Below are 23955 nucleotides of genomic sequence, written 5' to 3'. Positions count from 1 at the left end.
GCTCGCTGCAGGACTGTCTGCTCTCCAAGCTCCTTCTGCTTCCCACTGACACACTTCATGTTCTTTCATCTTTCTCATATCTCATTCTCCTCTGGTTTCATATTAAAAACAAAGGCTTCCACATTACAAACTTAGGCTCCCTCATTTTGCAATAAAAACAAACACCCAAAAAAGCTCTTTGATCTCATACCTTCTCAGCCTTATCAACATATTCAGTGAACTCAGATGCGAAAGGAGACCCAGAACTACTCGTTACCAGTCCAGAGCTGCGCCTACTCCCATTCAGCACTTCCTGCACAGTCCTCCAAACCTCTTTCTGAGGCTTCCCTTGACCTCTTCATAGTCACACCTCAGAACTGACCTGCAGCTCACTCCCTATTAGCTTAACTCCAACAGCACATCTCCCACCCATGCCTTCACTACATTAACTCACCAGCACTAATTCTTGCTGCCTGACACACCTCTGCCCTTTACAGTCACAGGAAAAGCACTGCTCTGGACGTCACTTTTTCAACCTGCTTGCTCTGATGAGCTTCTCAGCTCTGTGCCAATCCCTCCTGTTTTATTTCATGTTAAACACAGGTACTCTGTTGCTTAGGTTATAAGCTACCTTTAAGGAGAATCACATTTTATTGTCTTATGATGTCCAGACTGACAGATCTACCACGTCACTCAGTCTGACACTGCAACAGCAGAAATTACTGATTCCTAACATTGACTTACATCGCACGGGAAGCATACACTTCATTTTCAAGAACAAATTTCAAGACTGAACCTGTATGTAATAAGTCACCTCCAGATCTTTTATCAGATGTGAAAGACTTCTCCTTGTACTCCTCTTGCTAACCTGTATTACTGCAAAAGAGACAGAAGTCCTGTTAACTCAAGTCTTATCCCCCTTTCTTGCTCTGGCACAGTGCACTTGCTGAGCTGCCATCCCACACCTCTGCTCCTGCTGAGCACTATAATGTTCATACCAACTGTTGTGCCACCCAGTGCAGTTCCTATGGAAGGGCATTATTTATTTCACTACACAATATCAGTCTTTAGTACTACACTGAATCAATGATCTACAAAGCTGGAATGATTAGCAGAGGACAAGACCTCTTCAACAGATTAAAAAAAAAAAAAAAACAGCAAAGTAAAGCCATCACAACCACTTCATTCTTCTGTCACACCCAAACATTGTGTTGCCACTACTTGCAGTCAGAAATACCACAGTGCACACACTGACACATCCATGTGCATCAGCACAACTCGTTCCTCTGCAATGCACAGCTCTACCAGCACACACACTGCAGGAAGACCAGGCCATGTGCATTAACAGACAGGACAGTATTCATGTGGGCAAACCAAAAAAATCAAGTTCTAACTGAAAACAGCTCTCTCAGGGAAGCACGTAGGCCCCAACTTTCAGTTTCAGACTGTTTTCACCCCGAGTCCCAGCACTTACTAGCAGCACTAGAAACTAAGAGGAATCTAGGATTATAATGGAAATCACTCTGTTCATTTTTACACACAGTGATGCATGCACCACAACAAAGTTTATCTGATAATACACACCCAAGCATTAGGAGCTCCTTTCTCCCCCCCTCAAGCAACTTGAAACAACATTTCTCATTATTTTACCAGTATATATTCCCTCCTCCAAGCCCTGCAAGGAAGCACTTACAGCAGTATCACCTGTGCTAAACAAAACAATCAAGAGCAAGGAAGAGGAAGGAAACTATACTTGCATATATGCCATACTGGGGGTTGTCCAAGAGCACATTCAAAATGCTTCACAAAGGAGAAAAACTGACCAATAGATTTATGTAGCAGATCCCCTTTCAATGGCCTATCACTTCAAAACAATGGAGATTGATTTATTCTCTACTCTGTGCTTTCAGTGAAGTCTCACAGGTTCTATACAGCCAAAGCTGACACTGCGAGATGCAGAAACCATGGGTGTAAGAAAAACATGATCTGTGTTGGGACCATGTGAACACTTCCAGTTCATTGGTTCTCTCACCAGGCTAAAAACTCCAAGTATTTGAGAGGAAAGAAAGTTAAATTCTCACAAGTGGCAGAGTCAGTAAGGAGCTGTTACACATTTCTCTACAGAAGCCCCAGTTACACAACCTGATGGAAGCAGAACCAACCCCCGCCCACCCTCTGAGTTCCCCATGCCTGCTACACTTTCTCTGCTGCTTTCAGATTTGTTTCTGCAGTGGCTTCTTGGATGATTATTTTAAAAGTGTCATTTACAGCAGCACAGTATTTGAGAGCTGAGGATGCCTCACACAACAGCATAGAGAACCAAAGCTGACCAATTTCTTGAGCTGCTGTACCAGCAGACAAAACGTTTCACATTTTCACTTCCACCCCTAACACAACTATATATGCTGAAGGCAGAGGTTTGTTGGACACAGCTTGTTTCCTAGAAACTACAAGACATTTTTTAGGCGAAAAGATAACACTTTTGATAAGTTATTATGTCCAACCAGGAAGTGCCCATCAACGCCATCCACTGCAGGGATGCACCCCAGGGTGCAGGGGAGCAGTTACACACCAGAGCTCTGCTGCAGAACTGAAGTGAGGCAGGTCAGCAGCAGGAGACCAATCTGAGTACATGCCAAGATTCTTCACTAAGACCGAGACACCATAAGATGTCACCCATGAGGACTGAGACTTCTTAAGCGAGGAAAAATGGCAAATTATCTGAGCAAACAGCTTCACAACAAGAAATCAGAATGTAAGTGCCCAGGCCACATACCGCACTAAGAACTGGACATCAGCCCTACAGTGCTGCTGGCTGTTCAGCCACAGGGCAGCTCCTGGCGCAGCAATATTGACGTCCCAACTCAAAGACTTCCCAGTGCCCCACGCCAGGCACACGGACACGTTCCTCACAGCGTGCCTGAATGTTCCCTGCTGGCAGTAGTAAAAGCAGGATCCCACACTGCACTACAGTTTCAAACACACTGAAAAAGCCCATTACCAAAGACGAAAGAAAAAAATACATTTGAAGGAACACGATTTCCACAAAAGGCTTCTGGCTATTAACATAGGAAGGCAGAATACCACAGCACAAGCGCAGCATCAGCTGTACAGAAGCAGCAAGGCCCGGCACGCACGCTCCACGCCCGACCGAAGATGTCAGCGCTCTCAGTTTCGCTCACCAAGAGCCGAAGCTCCGGGCACGAACACCCGAACACCCCGTGGAACCCAACGCGCCGCACGACCCCATCGCTCCGCTCCCGGCTCGATACCCCCCCCCCCGGGCACGCCACGCACCGCCGCGGCCTCGGAAGCGCGGGGCCGAGCCCTCAGCCCCCGCCGAGGCGGATCGCACCGCGGGGCCGCCGCCGTCCGCAGCGCCGCGAGGGCCCCGTGAGAGCGGGCCGCGCTCCGGCCCCGCCGCGCGGTGACAGCCGCGGCGCACCCGGAAATCCCTCCCGCCCCCCGCTAGGCCCGGCGCCGCCGCCCCGCCGCCCCTGCAGGCCCGGCGCTCGGGAAGCGGCTCCGCGCCGCCCCGCTCCGCCGTCCCGGCTCCGGCGGAGGCCCCCCGGCCCCCGCCCTGCCCACCTGGGTTGCCAGTCATTCCAGCCCCGCGGGTGGTAGTGCTGCCTGCTGCCGGTGCCGCTCAGTCGAGACCCCGGGGCTCTGCGGCTCATTACCTTGCCCGAGACGGCATGGCCGGCCGGGCAGCGGCGCGGAGCGGAGGGAGGGGGCGAGGCGCGGGCGGCGGCTCCTCACTCGCGCCGGGCGGGCGGCTGCTGGCTCGCAGCGGAGGGAGGGGATGCGCCCGCTGCTGCTCCGGCTGCTGCCCGGCCGCGCGGCACGCCGGGATGGCGGACATGGGCCGCCCGCCCCCGCCGCGGGGCACCATGGGAGGGCGGGGGCGGGCACTCCGCTGTCGGCGCCGTGGGACGGGGATCCGAGCGTTGGGCGCCGAGCGAGGCAGAGCGGGGATCCCGGCCTGAGGGCGGCGCGGAGGGGATCGCGGCCCCCGCGCGTGGGGGGGGGCCGGGGCTCCCGATGCCCGACCGTGAAGGCAGCCGGGGGAGCGGAGCCCCGCGGGCGTGAGCGGAGCCGGAGGCTCTTGGCCCCATGAGGGGAGCGGTGCGGAATCTCTCGTGATCTCCCCGCGCTTTGGATCGTCGCCCCTCTTGGGACCCCATCCAAGCAACCCCCCCAAAAAAAAAAAAGACGTCAGGGCTGTCCGCAGGGATCCGCATCCCTCGGAGCGCATCACCCTCCACCCATGCCGTGTTTCTGCTCTGTACGTGACTGCCGGGGCTGGCTGGTGTTTGGCAGCGGTCAGCAGAGAGCTGTCTAATCCCTTACTACTGGTTTCTCCTTCTTCCAGCTGCCAAAATGCGTTGCGAAAGCAGGCTGACAAAACAGCCCCTTTCTAAGCCTGGGTGACCTCTGTGAAGCAGGCAGCACGTTTGCTGGAAGGGCATTTGATGCACAGTGCAGGAAAGACACCCTGCAGGTGGGAACGTGGCCAATCTGCAGGAAGAGAAGTCTCCTCAGTTCAGGAGATACTCATTTTCCAGAAGGATGTGAACTTGTCTCAGGCATATTTTTATTTCTCCCTATAAGACCTGGAAGCTTACATGAGCTTATTTGATAAACCACATTCCTGACTGCAGAATATTTCCTTAGCTATGAAGAGTTATAATGACTCATTCGGTTATTCAACAAAGAAACCTGACCAGGATGAACTACTTTAAGTTCCATGCCTTCGGTTTGCTATTGCTGACGGACCCAAGGAGCCTTTTAAACTCCCATGTGCCCCATAAGCCAGAGTTCTGTGGGTGACTGAGCAGAGACAGATGGCTGCTGCCGCCTCCCCTGGCTTCTGCTGGGCAGCCATGCGCCCATGATGCGAGCTTCTTGGCTGACATTCCATAAGCTGAACCTTGCTGAACCTGCACAGATCTCAGGAAGAGTTCCAGAACAACAAAAATTATATCACAGGGCTTCACTGTGAATTAAGCTCATCTTGCAGGATGACCCTGCGCCCACCAGGCTGCATTTCAACTGTCACACACTTGTGCATCATGAGTAAGTGAATGAGTTTTGCCAAAACAACCGATTCCACGAGCTACAATACATCATTTTAATTTACTTTTTCACAATTGAGATGGACATCCAGAATTATGCAATATGCAGCAAAATGAAGTTTTCCTAAGTATAGCAACAGTGCCTTCCCAACGTCTAACAGATGTCAGCCACTAGTGATGCAGCAGGGGATGGTTTTTCTGTTTATTTGTATTTATTTACAGAGTATCCCAATGGTAATGATATAAATCACTTGGAGGGAAAGTAATATTAGTAATGTATTTCTAAATATCTTTTAAATTGATTTAGCAGGAAAGAAAGCTGGCACGATATTAAAAATAACTCCCTGCACATTGCAGGAGTTTAAGAACCAGGGATCTAATGTTGGTACAAGAAACTTTGTATCAGAAATCCTGTATCCTAGTGACGAATTCGTTGTGTGGTCCGATGCCAATCACTTCTGGGTGTGTTTGTCTCTATTTGTTGAATGTGTTGGTGATGTTCAGCTCTCTTAACTGCTGTTGTACACAGCCTTAAGAATGTAAAATGACGTATAGTTGCCAAATACTATTAAGGACATATTGGATCTGTTTCTGCAAGTATTGTGTTATGTCTTATAGTCAATACTCTGAAGTAGAGCAATAATTATTTTTGTATTACTTGTTTGGTTGCAGATCTCACTTATCCATTCTGAAAAGATGGCCAAGGCCCTTCAGATACCACTGTTTAGATGAAAAAGCAAGGAAGATGAAGCCCAGCTTTTCAAAACTGCCAGCTAATTTTCTGTCTTGAAGTTTGGCAGTTCATTTTTAGCTGCTTAGTGAGCAGTGACACTGGTTAGAGCTGCTCTCCTTGAACCTTGTTAAAAATAAACAAATTCATGCCTAAATCTGGACTCCTCCCCCCCCAAAACAGAAATTTGTGGACTTTAAATCAGGTCCTAAATCTCGTAAGGAGTTGATGACACTCCAAGATACGTCTCCAGTCTGTGTCCTAAATGTGTCTCATTCCACCCCACCAAACTGTCCATGTCCACCCTAACAAAGAACTCTAGAGCAAAGACCACTGTGAATACCATTCTCCTGCTGCATAATCCATGATAAAGATTTATCTATTTAATACATAATATCAGGGTTTATTAATCTGTGTTATTTTTAGTTGGAGAAAAGTGCAAATTTATATATTTAATGTGCTGAAATAGAGTACTTAGCACCATACTGCATCTTCACCCCTTACTAGTTTATTTCCTTACTGAACAGTATGTCTAGAAAAAAAAAAAAATCAGCATGTGCTAAAGATTCCAAGTCACTTTTGGCCCTTGGCTTTGCTCTGATCCATAACAAAGCTACAGATTGAAAGAAAAACAATCAAAAAAAAAAAAAAAAAAAAAAAAAAACCAAAAACCAACCAAAGAGATGCTATTTCCTGTTCTTGAAATAGGACTCGAGCCAAGGAGCAAAACAGTATTTAACAAGAGCAGAGGAGCAAATGCCAAGATTCTGTAGCCTGACCATTGCAGATGGATGACTCTTAAAAATTACAAAGGTTTCCTAGAATGGTTACTCCCTTTACCTGCCAATTCTATCACTCTGATGGCAGAATCCTGTTTTTATTGGTAACCCAACAGATTTTCTGTTGAATGGCCCCATGCAGCCTCAGCTCACTATTTTCTGGACGTTGTGAACTCAAAGCACGTGTGATGTGTGGCCAATCTGTGCAGGCATGGAGAGCCCAGGGAGTCCAGAACATATTGTGCTGCTGATGCAGGCACAGCTCCTCGGTGCAGGCAAAGGAGGTCCCTCAGAGCTCTTGCTGTTTTCTCCATTAAAACGTCAGCAGGTAGAGTTGTCTGTGGAGATTGAGCTGCTTAGGAAAGACTCTGCATGTAATGAATAAATGGTGCACAGGGGCGACTTTGTTTCACCCCACTCTGCTTTTTTCCCTCATCCTTCCATGTGTATTAGTGCAGAAATCCAAAGAAAAGTGGTCCTACAAGAAAGGCACGTTGAACCCTTCTATTATTTTCAGAGTAAAAGCTTCCTAGTGCAAAAATAATAATAAAAAATAATAAAAATAATCAATCTTACATTTTAGAATTTCATAGTAAGTGTGCTGTGAATAGAAAAATAACAAAAAAAAAATATTTAACCTTCTTTTCTTTACATAACACATTTTACTACTCTGAGTATTTATAAAGCTGCTTGGAGCATAGCTGGGATAGCACATGGAACCATCTGCTCTATTTCCTCAAGGTCTTTTAGAGGATAATTTTTACTGAACAGCATTCTTCTACATCAGTGCAATAAATACAATAAACTAACTTTGTTGCATTCACATTTTTGCTCTGAATTTCTTTAAGAATATTATTTTAGAAGGTGAGTACTTTACATCTCCTGTTAAGGAAGCATCAGATACTTCTGTCGACAGAATATGAGTAAATATTTGAGTTCCTGGCACAGATGTTCATTTTCAGTTTATTGCATCACGGGCTCTAGAAGTCCTTGTTTGTGGCATTGAAGCTGTTTCTTAATTCTCTGTTTATTAACTAATTGCTCTTCTGTTCATTATCTATACGCTAACTTCAACGTTCTATTTGCTATTTGCATACTAGCAGCAACAGCCAACAGTCATATCCAACATATAAACTGAAATTCCATTCAAATGAATGGTAGCTAAACAAGCAGTTGTTTGAGTTACTTTGACCTGACAAACACAGAGCCTTCAACAGTTTTAGATCTTGAAATATTTAGGTCTTGAAAAGCCCAAGGAAAAATGGCAGAACAGTAAAATTTCATTCATCCAATCAGCCATACTACATCTGTCACATTTCAGATGGGGTAAAAACACAAAGACAGCCCAAAGGAGTAGTTTCTGTGTTGGTCTTCAAGATGGTATAAACTGCAGCAATCCTCTTACAAGCTTTGGAGGTTGTGCAGAATGCCTGAGAGATGGTCATGGCATGCATGTGGTGTCATGGAGTTAAGCTGACAACATCAGAGCAACTGTTAGAAAAGAAAAAATTCTCACGATCTCTGAAAAATGAGCCTCTTCATGAAATCATCTCATATCTGATTGGTAACAACACTGGCTGACAATCAAGTATGCTTTTACCTATGCCAAATAACTGTGTGCCACAAGCAGCAGTGCCCTCTCTTCTGTTTCACGAGATTTCCTATCAGGCTCTGCATCCTCCATACCATACCTGGGAGCTTGCCCAAGATGTTCTATTGCCTGCAAGCCAGACAGCATGGCTGCAAATCAACTCATATTGCTGTGAGTTGGCTGTTTTGAAGGATGGTCTGGTAGAGTTGTACAGTTTCTGTTATTTCTGGGGAGCCTGGGCTGAAGCTTAATGAAAAACACTGCATTCTGCAAGAGTGAAAAGCTGAATCAGGACTTATGAGAAATTGTGTATTATGAAATGCTGCACAGAGCTGGAACAGAGCTGGCGTGAGCTGCACTCACTGCAGAAAAAGACAGAGTTGAAACAAGCACTTATCTTTTACAGTGGGTGCCAATAATACAAGACCATCATACAGTGCAGTCCTTCTCAAAAATTAACAGTGTACTTGATGCTGACTTACTTTTCCAGTGAATCTGAGAATTTCCATCTGTTGAAATAACTGCTCTCTACATAAATTTTCATGCTCAGTAGACCCAAGCTTATAAAGCGTTTGTTGAAAGGGTCATTTGAAAGAGGCTGCCAGGAAAGTATCAAGCCCTTAAGGCACAATAAGCCCAGGGAAATTTGTTTGGATGCTGCAGTGAATCCAACTTGTTAATTTAGTTCAGTGTGATGCTGATAGCAGAGAGCTATGAAAATTAAAATAAAATTTGGTCTGAGAGGTGTAGTACGATTAGAAGTGAAACACTCAGCAAACTCCTCCCCAGAGGCATTTGTCCTTTAATCTACTTCAATTTTAATAGTTTTTTTCTAGGCTTATTTCCCTTGCTATTTTTTTTTCCTGTGTCCAGGGTCTCAACCTGACCAAGTCCTCATCTCTCAGTTTTAACTTGAAGTCTCTGGTAGGTATTGATGATACCACCAGGGATGTCACATGAGGTCATATTTCAAGTGACAGCTCAATAATGAGGTTTTATAGGAAAAAATAGGTATTAGAGCACAAAAGTGAGGAGACACAGGGCGAGACTCAGAGAGATCTAAGCAGCAGATCCCTGTTCACCAGAGTTCACAGCTCTGACCTGGGCAATCTTCCATGCAGCTGAGTTTATATGTGAAATACAAGAAGAATATCTGCCAATTCTGCAGACCTTTCTCAAGCCCCACTCAGATTTTCTCACAGTTCTCCTGAAGTGCGTTTTGGTGGAAATACCCAAGTTGAGATCTCTGACTACATGGCTGGCAATGGGACCAGACGTTGCTAACAGAGAACCCACAGTCTGAAAGCTGGCCAGGGGACCATGCAAACTCTGCTTCCCTAAGAAAGATCAGCCTTCCAGGCCACTGCGCCACAGGACGACAGTGTGGCTGTGGTGGGCAGATGTCCCCATGGTCATGGTCACCTAACTCCACCTAGAGCACCTCAGCAGCCTCAAGATCTACCAGAGAGGATTTATGGCCCATACACAACCTGATTGAAAACACACCTGCATAACTGTGATTGAGTGCTATTGTTATAAGGAAGGCTATGTCTGTATCTGAATATGAACACAGTGTGCTTCAAATTTAATCAGGTTTGTCTCCCACTGCCAGCTACGTTCAGTGCCAACTTGATACCTATTTGAGCCCATGAAAGGTTTGGTTTGAGGTGGTTGCCTCACAGCATGTCAAAGAGAATCTCATTTCCTACATAACATACATGCATTATAACCACCAAATCATATTCCTGGAGTGCCCTATCCAAATCACTACAATTTTTAGCCTTTGCAATTTTCAGCCTTTCAGCGTCCATACAAAACACAGCTTCCTTCAAAACCCAGCTTTGACTCAGCCCCAGGCCAGGATGAAAAATAACATCGTTGCTTTCCAATCTGAATTCTGGCTTTCTCCTCCATTAGTAAATTTTTATTTTTCAACCCTCAACCCTTAATTGAGCTTTTGCATGTTAAAAACTCCAAGGGCTTAAACATAAAGAAACAGAAGGAAAACAGCAGATCTCATCATGCTATCCTTACATGTTCTTCTAATTCCTTTTGGCAATTTACATGACTGATATTCCTCAATCCCTACTAATTATGATTTCTCTTCTAAAAACATGCAATTCCATGAACTTTGCTTATTTTAATGCATTCTAGGTAGAAGTGACATCTTTGCTTATGTTTAGCACAGCAAGACATTGACCTAGTTGGGATCTCTGAGCACAAAACAGCATTAAATCTAATAATTCCCCTATAGAAGAGACCAAGAGTCTGCAGTCAGTGTGAGCCTCCCCATTTGGAGCAGAGTGAGCCCTGAAGCATCCTCGCTCTCTCTCTCCCTTCCTGTGTTGTTCTGGACTGTCAGCTACACTACATTTTGTCCAGTTCTGTGCAGCACAGCCATCCTCCTCATGCCACAGCTCCTGGAGCTGATGCACACAGCAGCGTTGCAGCTCTTTAACCCCAAGGATCTTTAGCAAACTGAACCAGTCTCTCATTTGGCTGAAAAGTAATCAAAAGTGGCATAAATTTATGATCATCTTTCAGCTAAGTTCCTTCAAATTCTTTAATTAGATTGTTTTCAGTCTACAGTTTGTAATTAATTCTCTCAGCTCCTTGACCTCATTGTTCTTCATTCTTGCAGATATGGAGATCATTCAGAAAGAATAAAATTAGCCTTGAAATAATCAGTAGTGCACAAAGACAGTGCTTCATCATGGTGCTTTTTCTTGTTATTTCTGCTTGCTGGATATAAAAACAGACAATGTTTTCCTCTCTCAGCTCATTCATTCAGATGTTTTTGTAAAACACTGACTGGAAGCTGTGCTGCATTTATGCTGTGTCCGATGTGCCCATTAGTTAAACACCTACTCTCCAGATAAATGGATTTCAGCTTCGCATGTGCAAAGCCATTCCACCAAGCCCATAATGACATGCCCACAAATCCATAAATCTTGGCCATACACTTCCACCAACACAAAACTAATGAACAAGCTAAAGAATGTTTAAAGACCAAGAAGAAAACCACAGTCAGAGCAAAGAGTGACAATGAGAAATGCAGCAGCACAAACCAGAGCTGCACAGGTAATCGCTGTTTTGGCATAGGTACCACTCTGAGCTGTGTTTGAGTGTGCACAGAATACATACATATGCCTGCATTTTCACACAAACTATCTGGAGCAACATAACCTACGTGCTTTAAGTCTGGAATCCAAGTTGGGAAAAAAAAAATCTGTTTGAGTGAAATACGTCCTCTACATTTTGAACTTCATATAATTAAAAATGACATTGCAGCAAAGCACAAAGCAACCCATTGCTTTTAAGACTGAATGAATCAGACATTCAGAGGTAGGTTCATAACGTATTTCCTTCCTCTTTTCATTCCCATCTGCCTGTCAGTGCCAGCTGCATCAAGCTGGTTCCCCAAGGCTCTCAGGGTTTGCCTCTCACACCAAACCAGACCAGCCCTGTGCTGGACTTTGCTGAAATGGCCACAGCCCACCGCACCACAGGGAGATGCATAGCAGCATCTTAAAACAGTTTTACATGTGGCTCACTGAGGTTTTCAAATCAGTGGCAAGAGAGGAATTTGCATCAGCAGTGGAATGCATGGAATTCCTCTTGGTTCTCCAAATCCTACGTCATAAATCATTTGCCGTAATGAAATATGTAAATTTTACCTACTCTTCTTTCATAAAACATTTGAATTACATTATTTTATTTTTATATTTAGATTCTTTTTGCTGGATTCAGCTGAGCCTAATATCTTCTGAATATTAATGGACTTGTATTGCACTAAGGTGAGGATGTGGAGAATATCTGGCTCCTTGTGGATTTCCAGCTATGGACTGGATGTGATTTATCCAGGGAGGGTAATGGAGTTACCATCCCCAACCGGAGCCCTCCTGTATATTGGTGGTGAGTTACTGCAGGGCACAGACCAGCATATTAATGCAAATTGGAGTTGAGGATTATGCTAATGTGTCAGGCTGTGCTGACACAATGTGTCCCCCACTGGAGTGGGGAAGTAGGGCAGGGAGCTGGGAAGTGCAGCCTCTGCTGCCATCTCTGCTGGAGCTGCAGGGCTCAGGGGAGGAGCTGGAACTGCTGCCTTCAACATATGATTTTATAATTTCATAGGCTGCCCTATTTATGTCTAATTGTCACCTGCTCACTTGCATCTGCATTGAAAGGGGTCTTCCCGTGCCATTGTGTCTCTGTTGCACTGTGTCACAACGATTCACCAAATTCACTGCTCACTGGCCAGCACTAACCACTTTCCTGCCTGCCAGCCACTGCAAACCCCAAATGACAGCTTCTCTCATGTCCTGGTTTTGTCAGTAACGGCCTGCACTTCCATACAGCCCAAGGTGGTTTCAGCAATAGGATTATTTGATACCAGTTTTACTTCATGCAGTTTTACTTCATGCAGATTTACTTCATGCAAATTTGAATTCCTTCATATGAAATGGCTCTTTACCAGACATAGCAGTGTCATGGGAGCTCAACAGAACTATGAAGCCCCGTGGAGGGTTCTGCATGGGGACAGCCACATCAGATGGCCATGGCACACCTCTGGATTCCTCCACATGTGAGGTTTACCCTGCATAGAACCAGCCCCACTCAGTCTGCCTTTCCGTAGCAGCACTATGTCAGTGCAGGAGGTCTCAGATCTGATGGTTCCTCCCACAACCAGGATGGGCAGAGCAGCTGAGAGGCCAAAAATTCAACGTCTCTCTTCATTCCAAGCAGTGTGTTATGAAATAGACATCCCTAGTGGAGCACTGGGAGTTGCTAAATGAGTTCCCGATAGTCTCCATAGCAATGGAAAGCATGCTAAGAACAGAAGCTATGTGAAGATGTGTGCCAGAGATAGGTATCCTTGACAACAGCCAAGGCATGGGAGCAGTGCTGCCGGAACTGGTGCGGGGTGCTCCATCCCATTGCATGATGCCAGGCACTGCACAGGGGCTCCACTGAGCAGCACTGAGACAAGGAGAAGTGGAACCACAGACAGCAAGGAAACCACTCCCACACACACAGAAAGATGTGTGTGTGCAAGTCAGCTCCTTTGCTTACCTACGAGCATTACAGGTACACACACTGCAAAGTCAGATATTCAAAAGTTACCAGGTTTGCTATATTACATATATACATAATCATGTGCTGTCCTGTTTATTTGCCTTATGAGACACCCCTTAATTACATGATCAAATGAGACTGTACTGTAGGATCCCTGCCTTGCTGAGAACACAGGCAGATGATGCTACCCGATTGGTGAGTCAATATTTTGTCTTTTCCTTGTTGTTCAATAGCTTGCCTCAGGCTTTCTTTATTTTATACTCTACAGATTCACAAAGACAGAATAAATTCCCTCCTGACAATTTCTGCAGCAGTTATTAGAGCAGCAAGGTTAAATGCTACCAAACTGGAACAATGCTAAAAATACTAGCTAAAAAATAAACTCTGTCTACAAAGGCAAAAAAGCCAGGAGCAGCAAGACAAAACCATTCTACAGCTGCACCATTCACTGCTTGCTCTTAGGACTCAGAAACCAACCCATCCAGCTGTTCCTTTTGTTCCCATTTCCCTCTCCATCTTCCCACATTTCAGTAAGGTTTTGCAGCACAGTGCTCATCCCATCTCCTTGCTGTGCCCCGTGGGCAGCAATGCTCCACAAAGGGCTCTGATACTTGGATGGTCTGACAAGTGTAATTAATAACCAATGCCAAAACAAAGCATCGTTTAACTTGGTGAGCAGGGAGCTGGTTCTGCCATGGGGACTATAATGTAAAAACAAGGTCCTTCAGGCAGCTGCTGAGCAATAAGTAAAGTCCAAGCCAGGGACTATCACTATAATGGCCAGAATAAACAAAGCACAGAGTTTTCAGGCAGGTAAAGCATCACAAAGCCCAGTAATGTTCTGTCACTTCTGTAATAAATGAAACACATAGTTGAGCTGTTTGAGATTTTAGTCAAAATTAAATCATATTGATTTCCTCTGGCTTTCTTGTAATTCTGTAATTAAAAGAAGTAATAGCCCTTTGAGTAGTTAAGCAATTTAGAATTAATTCCACTGTTAAATACTATTTCAGTTGCTAGCTAAAGGAGCAGATCCATCCTTATCATCCCACCGTGCTCTACATCAGAGATCTCTGTATTCCCTGGAAGCCAGGAGTCTGTGAATCTGTCTGCAGCAATGTCAGCAGAGAGGGTTCTTAGCCTTTGTAACTAGCAGCTAACTGAAACAAAAAATAAAATAATTTGGGGGGGTGGGGAGGGGAAGGAGGGAAGGGACATGAAATTGGAATGTAGAGCCCACTAAGCTCTTGTCTAGAGGCACCAGGTTCCCAAGACAAGAGGCTGCAGTCCCCTTCAGGCCATTGCTGCTGGGCTCTGGAAGGTCCCAGCAGTTTGCTCCCGTCAGAAGGAAAGAGACACCAAGGGATGGGATGAAGCAAGCAGAAGTTGGGTCTCAACCTAGAGGCAGACTTGCTGGTACAGCACAAAGTGCAATCACGTTGACTTTGAGCTCATCTGACACATCCTCTTCTGCTTAGTAATCCTTTTTATCTGTCTGAAGTTTTTTTTCAGTTTCTCAACAAAAAAAATCACTTGTTTTGTAATTAGCACAAGGCTGCAAGTGCTGCCCCTGCTCTGAAGGAAATTTTCTTCTTGAGCCCAAGGTGTCATGGTGAGTTGGCCCTGGCTGTGCCAGGCACTGCGTGCAAACCTAGATCTGCCAAATGAAGCAGAACAGCAAAATGTGCCACGGGCTGCCAATGAGACAGACTGCATCGCACAGGGTGCTGCCTCCAGGGCCAAATAAATGCACACCACTGGAGATGTACAGAGCTCATGAGAGGCACAGCTTAGCAAGCAAGCGAGTCCCAGGAAAGGCAGCCCATCTGAAAAATAAGGGACATTTTCTTAATGCCTTTTATCCACACATGCAAAGCTGTCAGCCTTGGTAAGTCCTACGTGAGATTTTGTTTGTGTTGTCCAAGGAATAACGTTTGTCTCCGGGACAGAAGTCACTCGATGAACATTTCAGGTCAACTTCACGGCTCACCAGAGCATTATTTTGTTTGCTGTTGTGTACCTACAGCATAAGCAGTAGGACAAGCAGGCAGGACACCTTCCTTCCTACATAGGCTGCAGGGGCTGCTTCTGCCCTACGAAACTCCCAAATTCTCCTTGAAGCTGGAGGAACAAAACCAGTACGTGCATATAGCACGGGGCAGACAGCAGCCGCAATTCAACCACACTCCAGTGACGTTGCATAGAAAAATAAGATACAGAAAAGCATTGAACAAATTGACAATGAACTCAGATTAAAAGAAAGTGAATATCCTGACCTTCAGCCCTGTATTTGCAGGTACATATTCCTATACAATGTGTAGCAGCAGTGCTGCCTGCTGCTGGAGCTGCATCAAACCGCAAACAAGAGAGGAACTCAGAATATCATTGCTATGCATGCTCTCAGCCCAGAGTAAAAAGACTGCCCGTTGTGATTACAGCTTGTGCTAGGAGGGAGAGCACAGCTTTCCACTTAGCCAGGTGAAGGAATTACACTGAATTTTTGGCAAAAGAAGCAGCCCATCCCCGGGGGCAGAGTGAGGCTCCTGGTGCGCTGGTTGCAGGTGGGACTGGAGCTATGATCAGTGCCAGGTGCCCCTGTCTCAGCCACAGGTGGTTTTAGGGCAAAACATTGACTGTGCTGAGAAAATTCAGGAATAACTCAGCAGAGAGAAAATTGAGGAAAGCGTTTAGGAAAGTTCTAAAGCAAATGGCTGTGCTATTATTTGGTTTGCCTCTTGCTGAAACCTTTCCTGACTCACCGTGTTTCTATGGGTTTAAATCCAAGTCCTCGTTTCCCCCCCCCCCCCGAACACCTCCGCAGTCTTTCTTGGGATGGCAGGGATGACAACGTCTGCAGGCTCCCTCTAATGGAAGGAGGATGAAATAACCGGATTTGACCGAAGCTCTCCCGGCTCCATCCGCACGGAGGAGCGGCTCCAGCTCGTGGGTCAGGTCAGAGCTCAGCCTGTTTTCTCCAGCTGTAGGGGCAAAACGTCCCCCACCTTCCTCTCAACCCCGCTGTCACACAGCACGTGCACAGGCGCTATTCTGTTCTTTTCTTTGAATTTCAAGGGATGAATTTCCATCTGTCGCGATGCTGTACGGCAGACCCTTAACGCCTCCCTTCTGAGAAGGACACCGTGCAGTTCTTGCTCTGATCAGCAGATGGCCAAATATTACCACACATTCCTAATACTGATCTCAATCGGGCCATGTAACTGGGTACAAAATCGCTTTCCTGCCAGAAGCGTTTCTTTATAAAATGACACACGTACTTGTGGCATTTGCCTTCCTATAAGCAATATTACAAAATGTGTGCCAAACGTTAACATTCATTTCCTTCCACACTCTCGATGGTCTTGCCAAAGGAAGGAGCTCTCGGCAGAGTGTAATAAAGCTCTGCCCTCAGTCACCTGAGTGTTATTTCTTATTTCAGATGCATTTGGAGGTGCAGAGGGCCAGAGCCTGTGCCCACACACCAGCTGGCAGCAGGTGGCAGAGCGAAGGTGCTGCTCACAGAGCGCACAGCTATTAGGATGCAGAAAGTGTTTCATTATAACGTGGATCAGGCCTTGCCACGGCTTGGTTTTGCAAGCATGCAGCTCAATTGCTTCCTCTGCTTTGCAGAAAAGCCAGTGCCGCTCTCACCATGGCGCTCAGCAGGGCAGAGGGGCTTCAGCATTGCGTCATGTCTGAGAATAATCAGAGTAGGCACAGCACCACGGTGATTAATGGGAGCAAAAAGCCAAGGAACAACCTTTGCAGCATCACCTCGCGGCAGGCTGTGCAGGCAGCGGGGCTGGCTCAAGGGGAGCTGGGAGCTTGGAGCTTGGGCTCCTCATTGCCAGAGGCCATGTGGGCAGACACTAACCCTAACCCTGACTTCTGCCTTTCCTGCTGAATAATGATGCCTATGGGGCACCACGCTGGGTTCGCACCCTCACTTCTTTTCCCTGCCCACAGTCAAGGAGGGACATGGAGATGCTGCACCTTGAGTAACACATGTTGGGATTTCTAGCTTTAGAAGGACTCTCTTAGGGCATGAAGACCTAAAATAATTTTTTCTTCAGTAAATATAAAATTGTCTGTGGCTGGGTGAACTGATTAAACCAATTCAAGCAGACATGATTCAGGTATCAAACTTACCAATTTGAGAAAATAATTCCCTTCGTCTTCTGAGAGCCCTGTTATGACCAAGAGCATCACTGACTCTATGGCAAACATAATTCCACCCCGAGACACCAGCAATCCTGGTAAGCAGTTTTAGAAACATGCATTTCTGTGTATGTCAGAGAAAACAGATGAGCTGAAAGTAAAATCACTCACTAAAGAATAAACAGCGCGTCCTGGCACAACTCCGTGCACTGCATTTTCTTGGCTGCAGGATGGGCACTTCCAGAACCTGAGTCCTATTTTCATGCCTGGCCCGAAACAGAGAAAACCAGGAGGGAAGTCTCTGCTGTGCTAAAGGGGCAAGCATTGGATGTAGGCATGCAGCCACAAGGATGCTGTGCTAAAGGGGCAAGCACGGATGTAGGCATGCAGCCACAAGGATGGGGGATGGAGAGCATCCCCTAAAGCAGAGGAACAAGTTCTCCAGCCCTGCACACAAAAGAGATGCCGGGTCTTGGGGCCGCAACCAGGTACTGCACACAGCAAGGCGATCTCCACACGTGTGTTCATAACCCTGCTCCCGTGCTGATCACACCAGCTGTGAGGCGGCTGCTAAGCAACTAAACCCAGGCGAGGAGGCACTTTTGAGATAATTCTAAAAATAGGTTCCAGTGGATGAGACGACGTGAGCATCACAGCGGTGACGTCAGGTCCTGCATCGCCTGCAGCCTGGGTGTGCTGCTCCAGGCATCCCCAGGGAGCAGCACCGACACATCAGCAGCCTCTGACACAGCTGACAGCCTCCGACAAGCTGGTTCTGCCCGTGCCTAAGGCAGGGTGCAGCCCTCGGGCAGCCTTTGGGGTGCTGCAGGGCATGGGGATGACCATGTTGCATGCTCACCTGGGTGGGGAAAGAACGGAGAGGATGCCCTGGGAAAATGCTCACTCCTCACAGAGGAAATGGCCTCCGAGCAGCTGTGCCATACATTTCCCAGTCACCACACACCGGGGTGTGGATGTGCGTTCACCCCCTGGTTCCAGTGAGAGCAGTAGGAGCTGCCTGATCTGCAGCAGGCTGCACTCCATTCCAGCACCTTTTGGGCACAGACACCGTCGTTGGAACAAATACCAGACTTGGACAAAATGACTGCGTGTCAACATGCTGGTGACTCACACGGTTTCAAAGAGATTGTCAGGAGGATCCCGTTCAGTGCCTTTTAACAAGCCACAGTACAGACACCCAGGCTGGAAAGTCTGTTGTGCCCTGTGTCTCTCTTGACTGTGATCTCAGTGCATTGGAAGGAGATTGCCAAGTGAGAAGCACTGTACTTATCTGCTGCAACACAGCAGCTCATGGAATCTTTCTATAAACCCATCAGGAGGGCTGAGCCATATTCGCAAGCCCATAAGCATTTTACAAAAGGCTTCTCACCACCCATCAAAGCGCACCAGCAACACGACAGTGGACAAGTGGCACACATGGGCTGGTACCTGGAACACAGAGCTGCCCAGCCCATGGCAGCCTGCAGCTGCAGCCACACGTCTGCTCACTGCTCTTCTCCCTGGGTCACTGAGTGCTCATCGAAACACTGAGAGTTTGACACCTTCTGGCTGAGAAGTACAAAGAAATCCTTTGGAGGATCTTGCACCATAAATGTACTTGCCTGTGCTGGTGTATGTCTAAGTGATAAATGAAGCTCAGCACATTTGAAAGAGCTTAATCTTTGAAAAGCAAACCAAAGCCAATAGTCCTTTGTAATAATACTTTGTACTGTGATACTTTCTACTGTGGACTCAAGAGAACAGTGTGTTTGCCAGCTTTGCCCTGCATTTTTTGGTCCAAGAGATTGTCACAGTCTGACCATCACGGCAAGTTCAGTTGTCAGTGGGTGGAAGGAATGAACCATTCCCCAGACTGTGTGTGTGTGTGCTGGTAAGAAGCACTAAGAGCATCTGAGAGCAAAGCTGCAGCTGGACAGGCTGAGCCTAAGGAGCTCAGCTCAAATCACCACAGAGGACTTCCCACCACTGCAGCCCTCCAGCATGGAGCGAGTGTGCCCCAAAACCTGGAGCTTTATTTCCCCGTTAGGCTCCACCATGAAGTCTCTTTGATAACATTTTTATGGCCCCATCAATCTTATTTAAACTTCAGCACAAATAAATCACAGTGCATTCACAGTCCCATCACGGTGCTCTGACTCACCCAGTCCCAGCAGACTCTGTGTGTTAAATTAATTTTGGAATGTGTTTCAGAGAAATTGTTTCAGCTCCTTCAGCTGAGAACTGCTACACTGCCAACCAGCAGGGCACAGCAATACAGGGTGTGTCATGAGAGGACTTCAATTAGCCTGGTGATTAGCCTCATTAGGGTTCAGTTCATGAATAATGTAACTCATCCCCCTATCCCTTGATTCAATGGAGGAGGGGGATAATTCTTGCTGTGAAGGGGGAAAGCAAGCCAGACCAGGATTCCCTTCTCCCCATCACACACAGGGCTGCACACTGCATCTCACTGGACAGCCCTGATATACTGAGTGGGCTTCTGCTTTACTCTAGAATCACTCCGAGCAGGGTCAAGCCCACAGACTTAAATGGTTACCAGCCAGGTGGAAAAAATGTATTTTCCAGCAATACCTTTCTGCCCAGCGCTCACAGCTTCAGTTTTGCCTGTGGGAAGCAGAGAAGACTGTGGAAACCAGGATGGAGTAAGCAGAGCAGCTGCTGAACACAGCGTTCCTGTGCTGCTGGCTCACACCCCTGTCTCTTATCAAAAATGTTCCAGTTGTTATTTCCCAGACAGCCCTGACCCTTATGTTCTTCCATGGTGGTACATGGGCTGAATGCTCTCGTCAGTTCAGGATTTGTCTCTGGCTCCATCTTTAAGTCAAGTTCCTCTGGGACCAAAGCTCTGCCATGGGTGTCAGGCAAGGACTGTGGGTGGGTGCTGGGGCACCTCGCTCAGCACTGGGACTGCAGCCCCTGCAGCACACAGAGCTCTGAAGTGCCCAACGTGCTGTCAGTGAGCAAAAAAAGAAAGTGTGATTAAACTGAATTACTGACTGGCTGGCTGACAAGATAATTAGTTGTCCCACATAGCTAATTAGCAAATTCCTGAGGCTGCAGCAACCACCAGACCAAAAGCATACCAAACTCCCTGCACTTATTGTACACTCTTATCTCCCCCAAGCAACACTTGTGCATGGGCAGAAAACACCTCCTCATTTAACCGCTGAGCAGTTAACATCAGTGGACATCAGCACCAGCTCTGGATGCAGCACAGAGGCATGTGGCTTCACACAGGCATGGACAGCCCCAGTGCTCCTGCAGGCCAACCCTGTGCCACGCAGAGCAGCATCTCACAGCGCCACTCCTTTCAGACTAAGTCCATTCATATTCCTGAGCAGAGATGGAAAGGAGCTGAAGTGATAAAAGCTTCCCAGGCAAACAGGCATCTCTTAGAAGCTGCTAAAATACATCCCAGCACAGTGGGCTGAGCTGTGTCCTGCTGCCACGTCTCATCATAATTTGCCATTGCTGTCTATGCTCTGGGCTCCAAGCTGTACCCATACAGACTGCTGGCCAGCCCCAGCCTCCCCTGATCTCTGCTCAGCCATGCTATCAGTTCTGCAGAGTGATAGCAAGCACTGAGCCCTTCTGCCTTTCCATCTACATCCCATCAGGCAGCTCAGCAGGAGCTGCTCAGCCATACCCACATCCTGCACTGAGATCCCCTGCTCCCTGCTCTGCCCCAACTTCACCACCTCTCATCCCAGCAGAGGGGCAGGCACTGCTCGCTTTGTTTCTAGAACTCAGGTCCTAACTAAGAATTTGGCTCCTATACCATGTTTCCATTGAGTGACAGCTATTCTGGCCACGATCAGAGTCCTGCTCCTGTCAACAGCGATGGAAAGCAGCGGGTTTTGCGAGAACCATGGCAGCTGATAGCATCTGCGCATGATGACTCACCGCTGGTGATTTGGGCAGAGACAAGAAGCAGCTGCAAAGTGCCTGCTCAGTGCTCCCATCCCCAGCGATGGGATATCAGCATAGAGCAGGGCCACGACTCCCCCCCCCCCTCTCAGTTCAGCGTCACTGAAATTTATTTTTCTTTGTTGGAGAAGTGCTACACTGACAGCCACAGATTTGGGAGATCAGTTTATGTCACTGCCAAAGATGTCACATACAAATGTATCCCATCCGCATCCACAAAATACCTGGCACATTATGACCACCTCATATCCCCAGGTCCTCTCTTCTCATTTTTCGTTTTCCCCAAGACTTCTCAAGCATTGGCTTTGTCACCACGGGGTAACTGATGGAGCCATTCAGGGCTGTTTCTTAGGGCTGGTGTCCTCAGGCAGCAGGGCAGGGTCCCTGGCAGCCGCAGAGGTGACCAAGCACCAGTGTCCAGCAACAGGGTCAGACAGCACAGAGCGACCTCAGACACAACAACACACTGCAGTGCAAGCAGCAGCTCATCCCCAGCCGTCAGGTCATATTTACAGCACTCAGCCTCAGCATGAACACAAGCAGTTCTCCTATGGGAAGGGATCCCTGCAAGTCTGCCAGCATTAAGTGCTCAGAGGTTCCGACCAACAACCCAAGTCTAAGAAAAAAAAAATATCAATGGGAATAGGACTTTGACCAGAGGACAATGGTCACAGCAGTGCCTGAGGAGTGCTGGCTGTGTCCCTGCAAGGCTCTGGCAGCAGCACTGGGGAGCTGTAATCCTGGAGCCTTGGAGAGAAGTGAAGCCAGTGGGTGCGGTGATCAGCAGGGAAGACACAAATATGGCTGGCAGCCCTGCCCTCAGCATGGGTTGGAACTTCCAGCCCAAGCCATTCTGTGATTCTGTTCTAGTCTCTAGAATTCGTTTCTGAATCACAGAATCATAGAATGCCAGGGTTGGAAGGGACCCCAAGGATCATGAATCTCCAACCCCCCTGCCACATGCAGGGCCATCAACCTCCACATTTCACACTAGACCAGGTTGCCCAGGGCCCCATCCAATCTGGCCTTGAACACCTCTAGGGACGGAGCATCCACAACCCCTCCGGGCAGCTGTTCCAGCACTTCACCACTCTCTCTGTAAAGAACTGAAGCCTACTGTGCTCCTCCGCTGCCCTCCAATTTGCATAGCCAAGAGATGGCAGCACGCTCTCATGGATGTGCTTCTATGACTCTGTGACTGCACGGCTGCAAACATTCCCTCCGCCCCAAAACTGCACACACGTGCAGCTCAGGCCAACCCCGCTGCAGGAAAGGGCTCGCTTGTGGGCTTCTGAGTGTTACCTGGTTATCCTTCCTTTCTTTCTTCTTCCTTTCTTTCTTATTTTTTTTTAATGAAAAGAAAAACACTAAACACTAATAGTGTTTCCTCCCAGCCCCAAGCCTCACTCCCAGCCACAGCACCACTCCAGCTCACAGGGGTCAGGTGAAAACATCACTCATATTTTAACTTAGCGGAAAACAAATTCTGACGATGACAAATTTTTACAAAGCGCTTCTGAGAACAGCCATGCCTGTCCCAGCAACAGGACTACCAGGGATAGGCCTCAGGAAAACCTGCAGTTCAGGTCTCCTCAGCAGACACTGCACTGCCACCAATGGGGAATCTGGGTGGAGAAGCACCAGGGACAAATCAAGTTGTGACAGCATTACTGTGCATGTTGCCCAAGCAGTTCCTGTTGCTGGCACCACCAGCTCCAATGTACACAGGAGTTGCTGTCTGCCCACAGAGCAGCAGTTCAGCGCAGAGCTGGCTGCTGTCCCCGGCGTGAGCTAGCAGCATTGCTAGGGGACAAGCAGCAACAAACATTACAGCAACCTGCATGGGAAACACGATCTGCAATGTGTCTCTTTCAAAAGGCAACCACACTGTCTCACAGCCCTGCTTGTGCTAGCAGGCGCTTCATATAGCTCCTGGTGATGTCGAGGATGCCTTGTCTGTGTTCACAAAGAAAGCAAACAGAGTGGTTTTGAAATTATGTGCTCAAAATGAGCATAATAGAAAGAAAGGTCCTGAAAAGACCAAGGTGGATCTCTGGGATAAACATGGCTTTCCCAGGACCTGGCCGCCCAGGGAGGCAGAGAGTAGGATGAAGTGCTATCCACTGTGGCAACTTACAGCCTTCGATAACAAGCAGGGGCCAGCAGCAGCTGTGGCTTAATAGCATCCATAGGATGGAGAGGAGAAGAGGCAGTGTGTGCCCAGCGAGGGGCACAGCAACATCCATGGCTGCAGCCGAGTTCCTGCCCAGAGGAACACAGACCCACCGGAGCCCTGCTGCTGCTCTCCATCCCACACTCCAACCTTCCGCCTCACCCAGAGATACACACACACAGAATTACCCCAACCTAGCCAGTCTGCTCAGTGCTCTTCAATCGTACTGAGTACTGCACCTGTTTTCTAGAAGGCATACTTGGCAGAACACAAAGCAATTGTCCTTCAATTCAGCCAGCTCATCAGGCTAACGAGGTGACGTGACAACATGATACATAAGCAGCCTGCAATTAGGTTTCTCTGTAAATCTTAGAAAACACGTCTCTTGAACTTCAAAATGATGTAATTGGACTCCTGGTAGGAGAAATGTCCTTTAAAGATCATAG

At 47.4% G+C, this 23955-nt stretch overlaps 1 protein-coding gene across 1 annotated transcript in view; it reads right to left on the bottom strand.

Moving 5' to 3' along the window:
- Positions 1 to 3744, bottom strand: part of SMG1 (SMG1 nonsense mediated mRNA decay associated PI3K related kinase) — a 61206-nt gene extending 57462 nt beyond the window's left edge. The window contains exon 1 of the mRNA XM_052679651.1: positions 3568 to 3744. Coding sequence (XP_052535611.1) covers positions 3568 to 3656 — 89 coding nt within the window. The 5' untranslated portion in view covers positions 3657 to 3744. The remainder of the gene's footprint in view (positions 1 to 3567) is intronic.
- Positions 3745 to 23955: the final 20211 nt, after the last annotated feature.

Source organism: Tympanuchus pallidicinctus, unplaced genomic scaffold, assembly GCF_026119805.1.
Source record: "Tympanuchus pallidicinctus isolate F22 unplaced genomic scaffold, pur_lepc_1.0 scaffold18, whole genome shotgun sequence".
Classification (NCBI taxonomy): domain Eukaryota; kingdom Metazoa; phylum Chordata; class Aves; order Galliformes; family Phasianidae; genus Tympanuchus; species Tympanuchus pallidicinctus.
The sequence above is the reverse complement of the archived record's forward strand: the minus strand, read 5'-3'. Positions and strand labels throughout refer to the sequence as shown.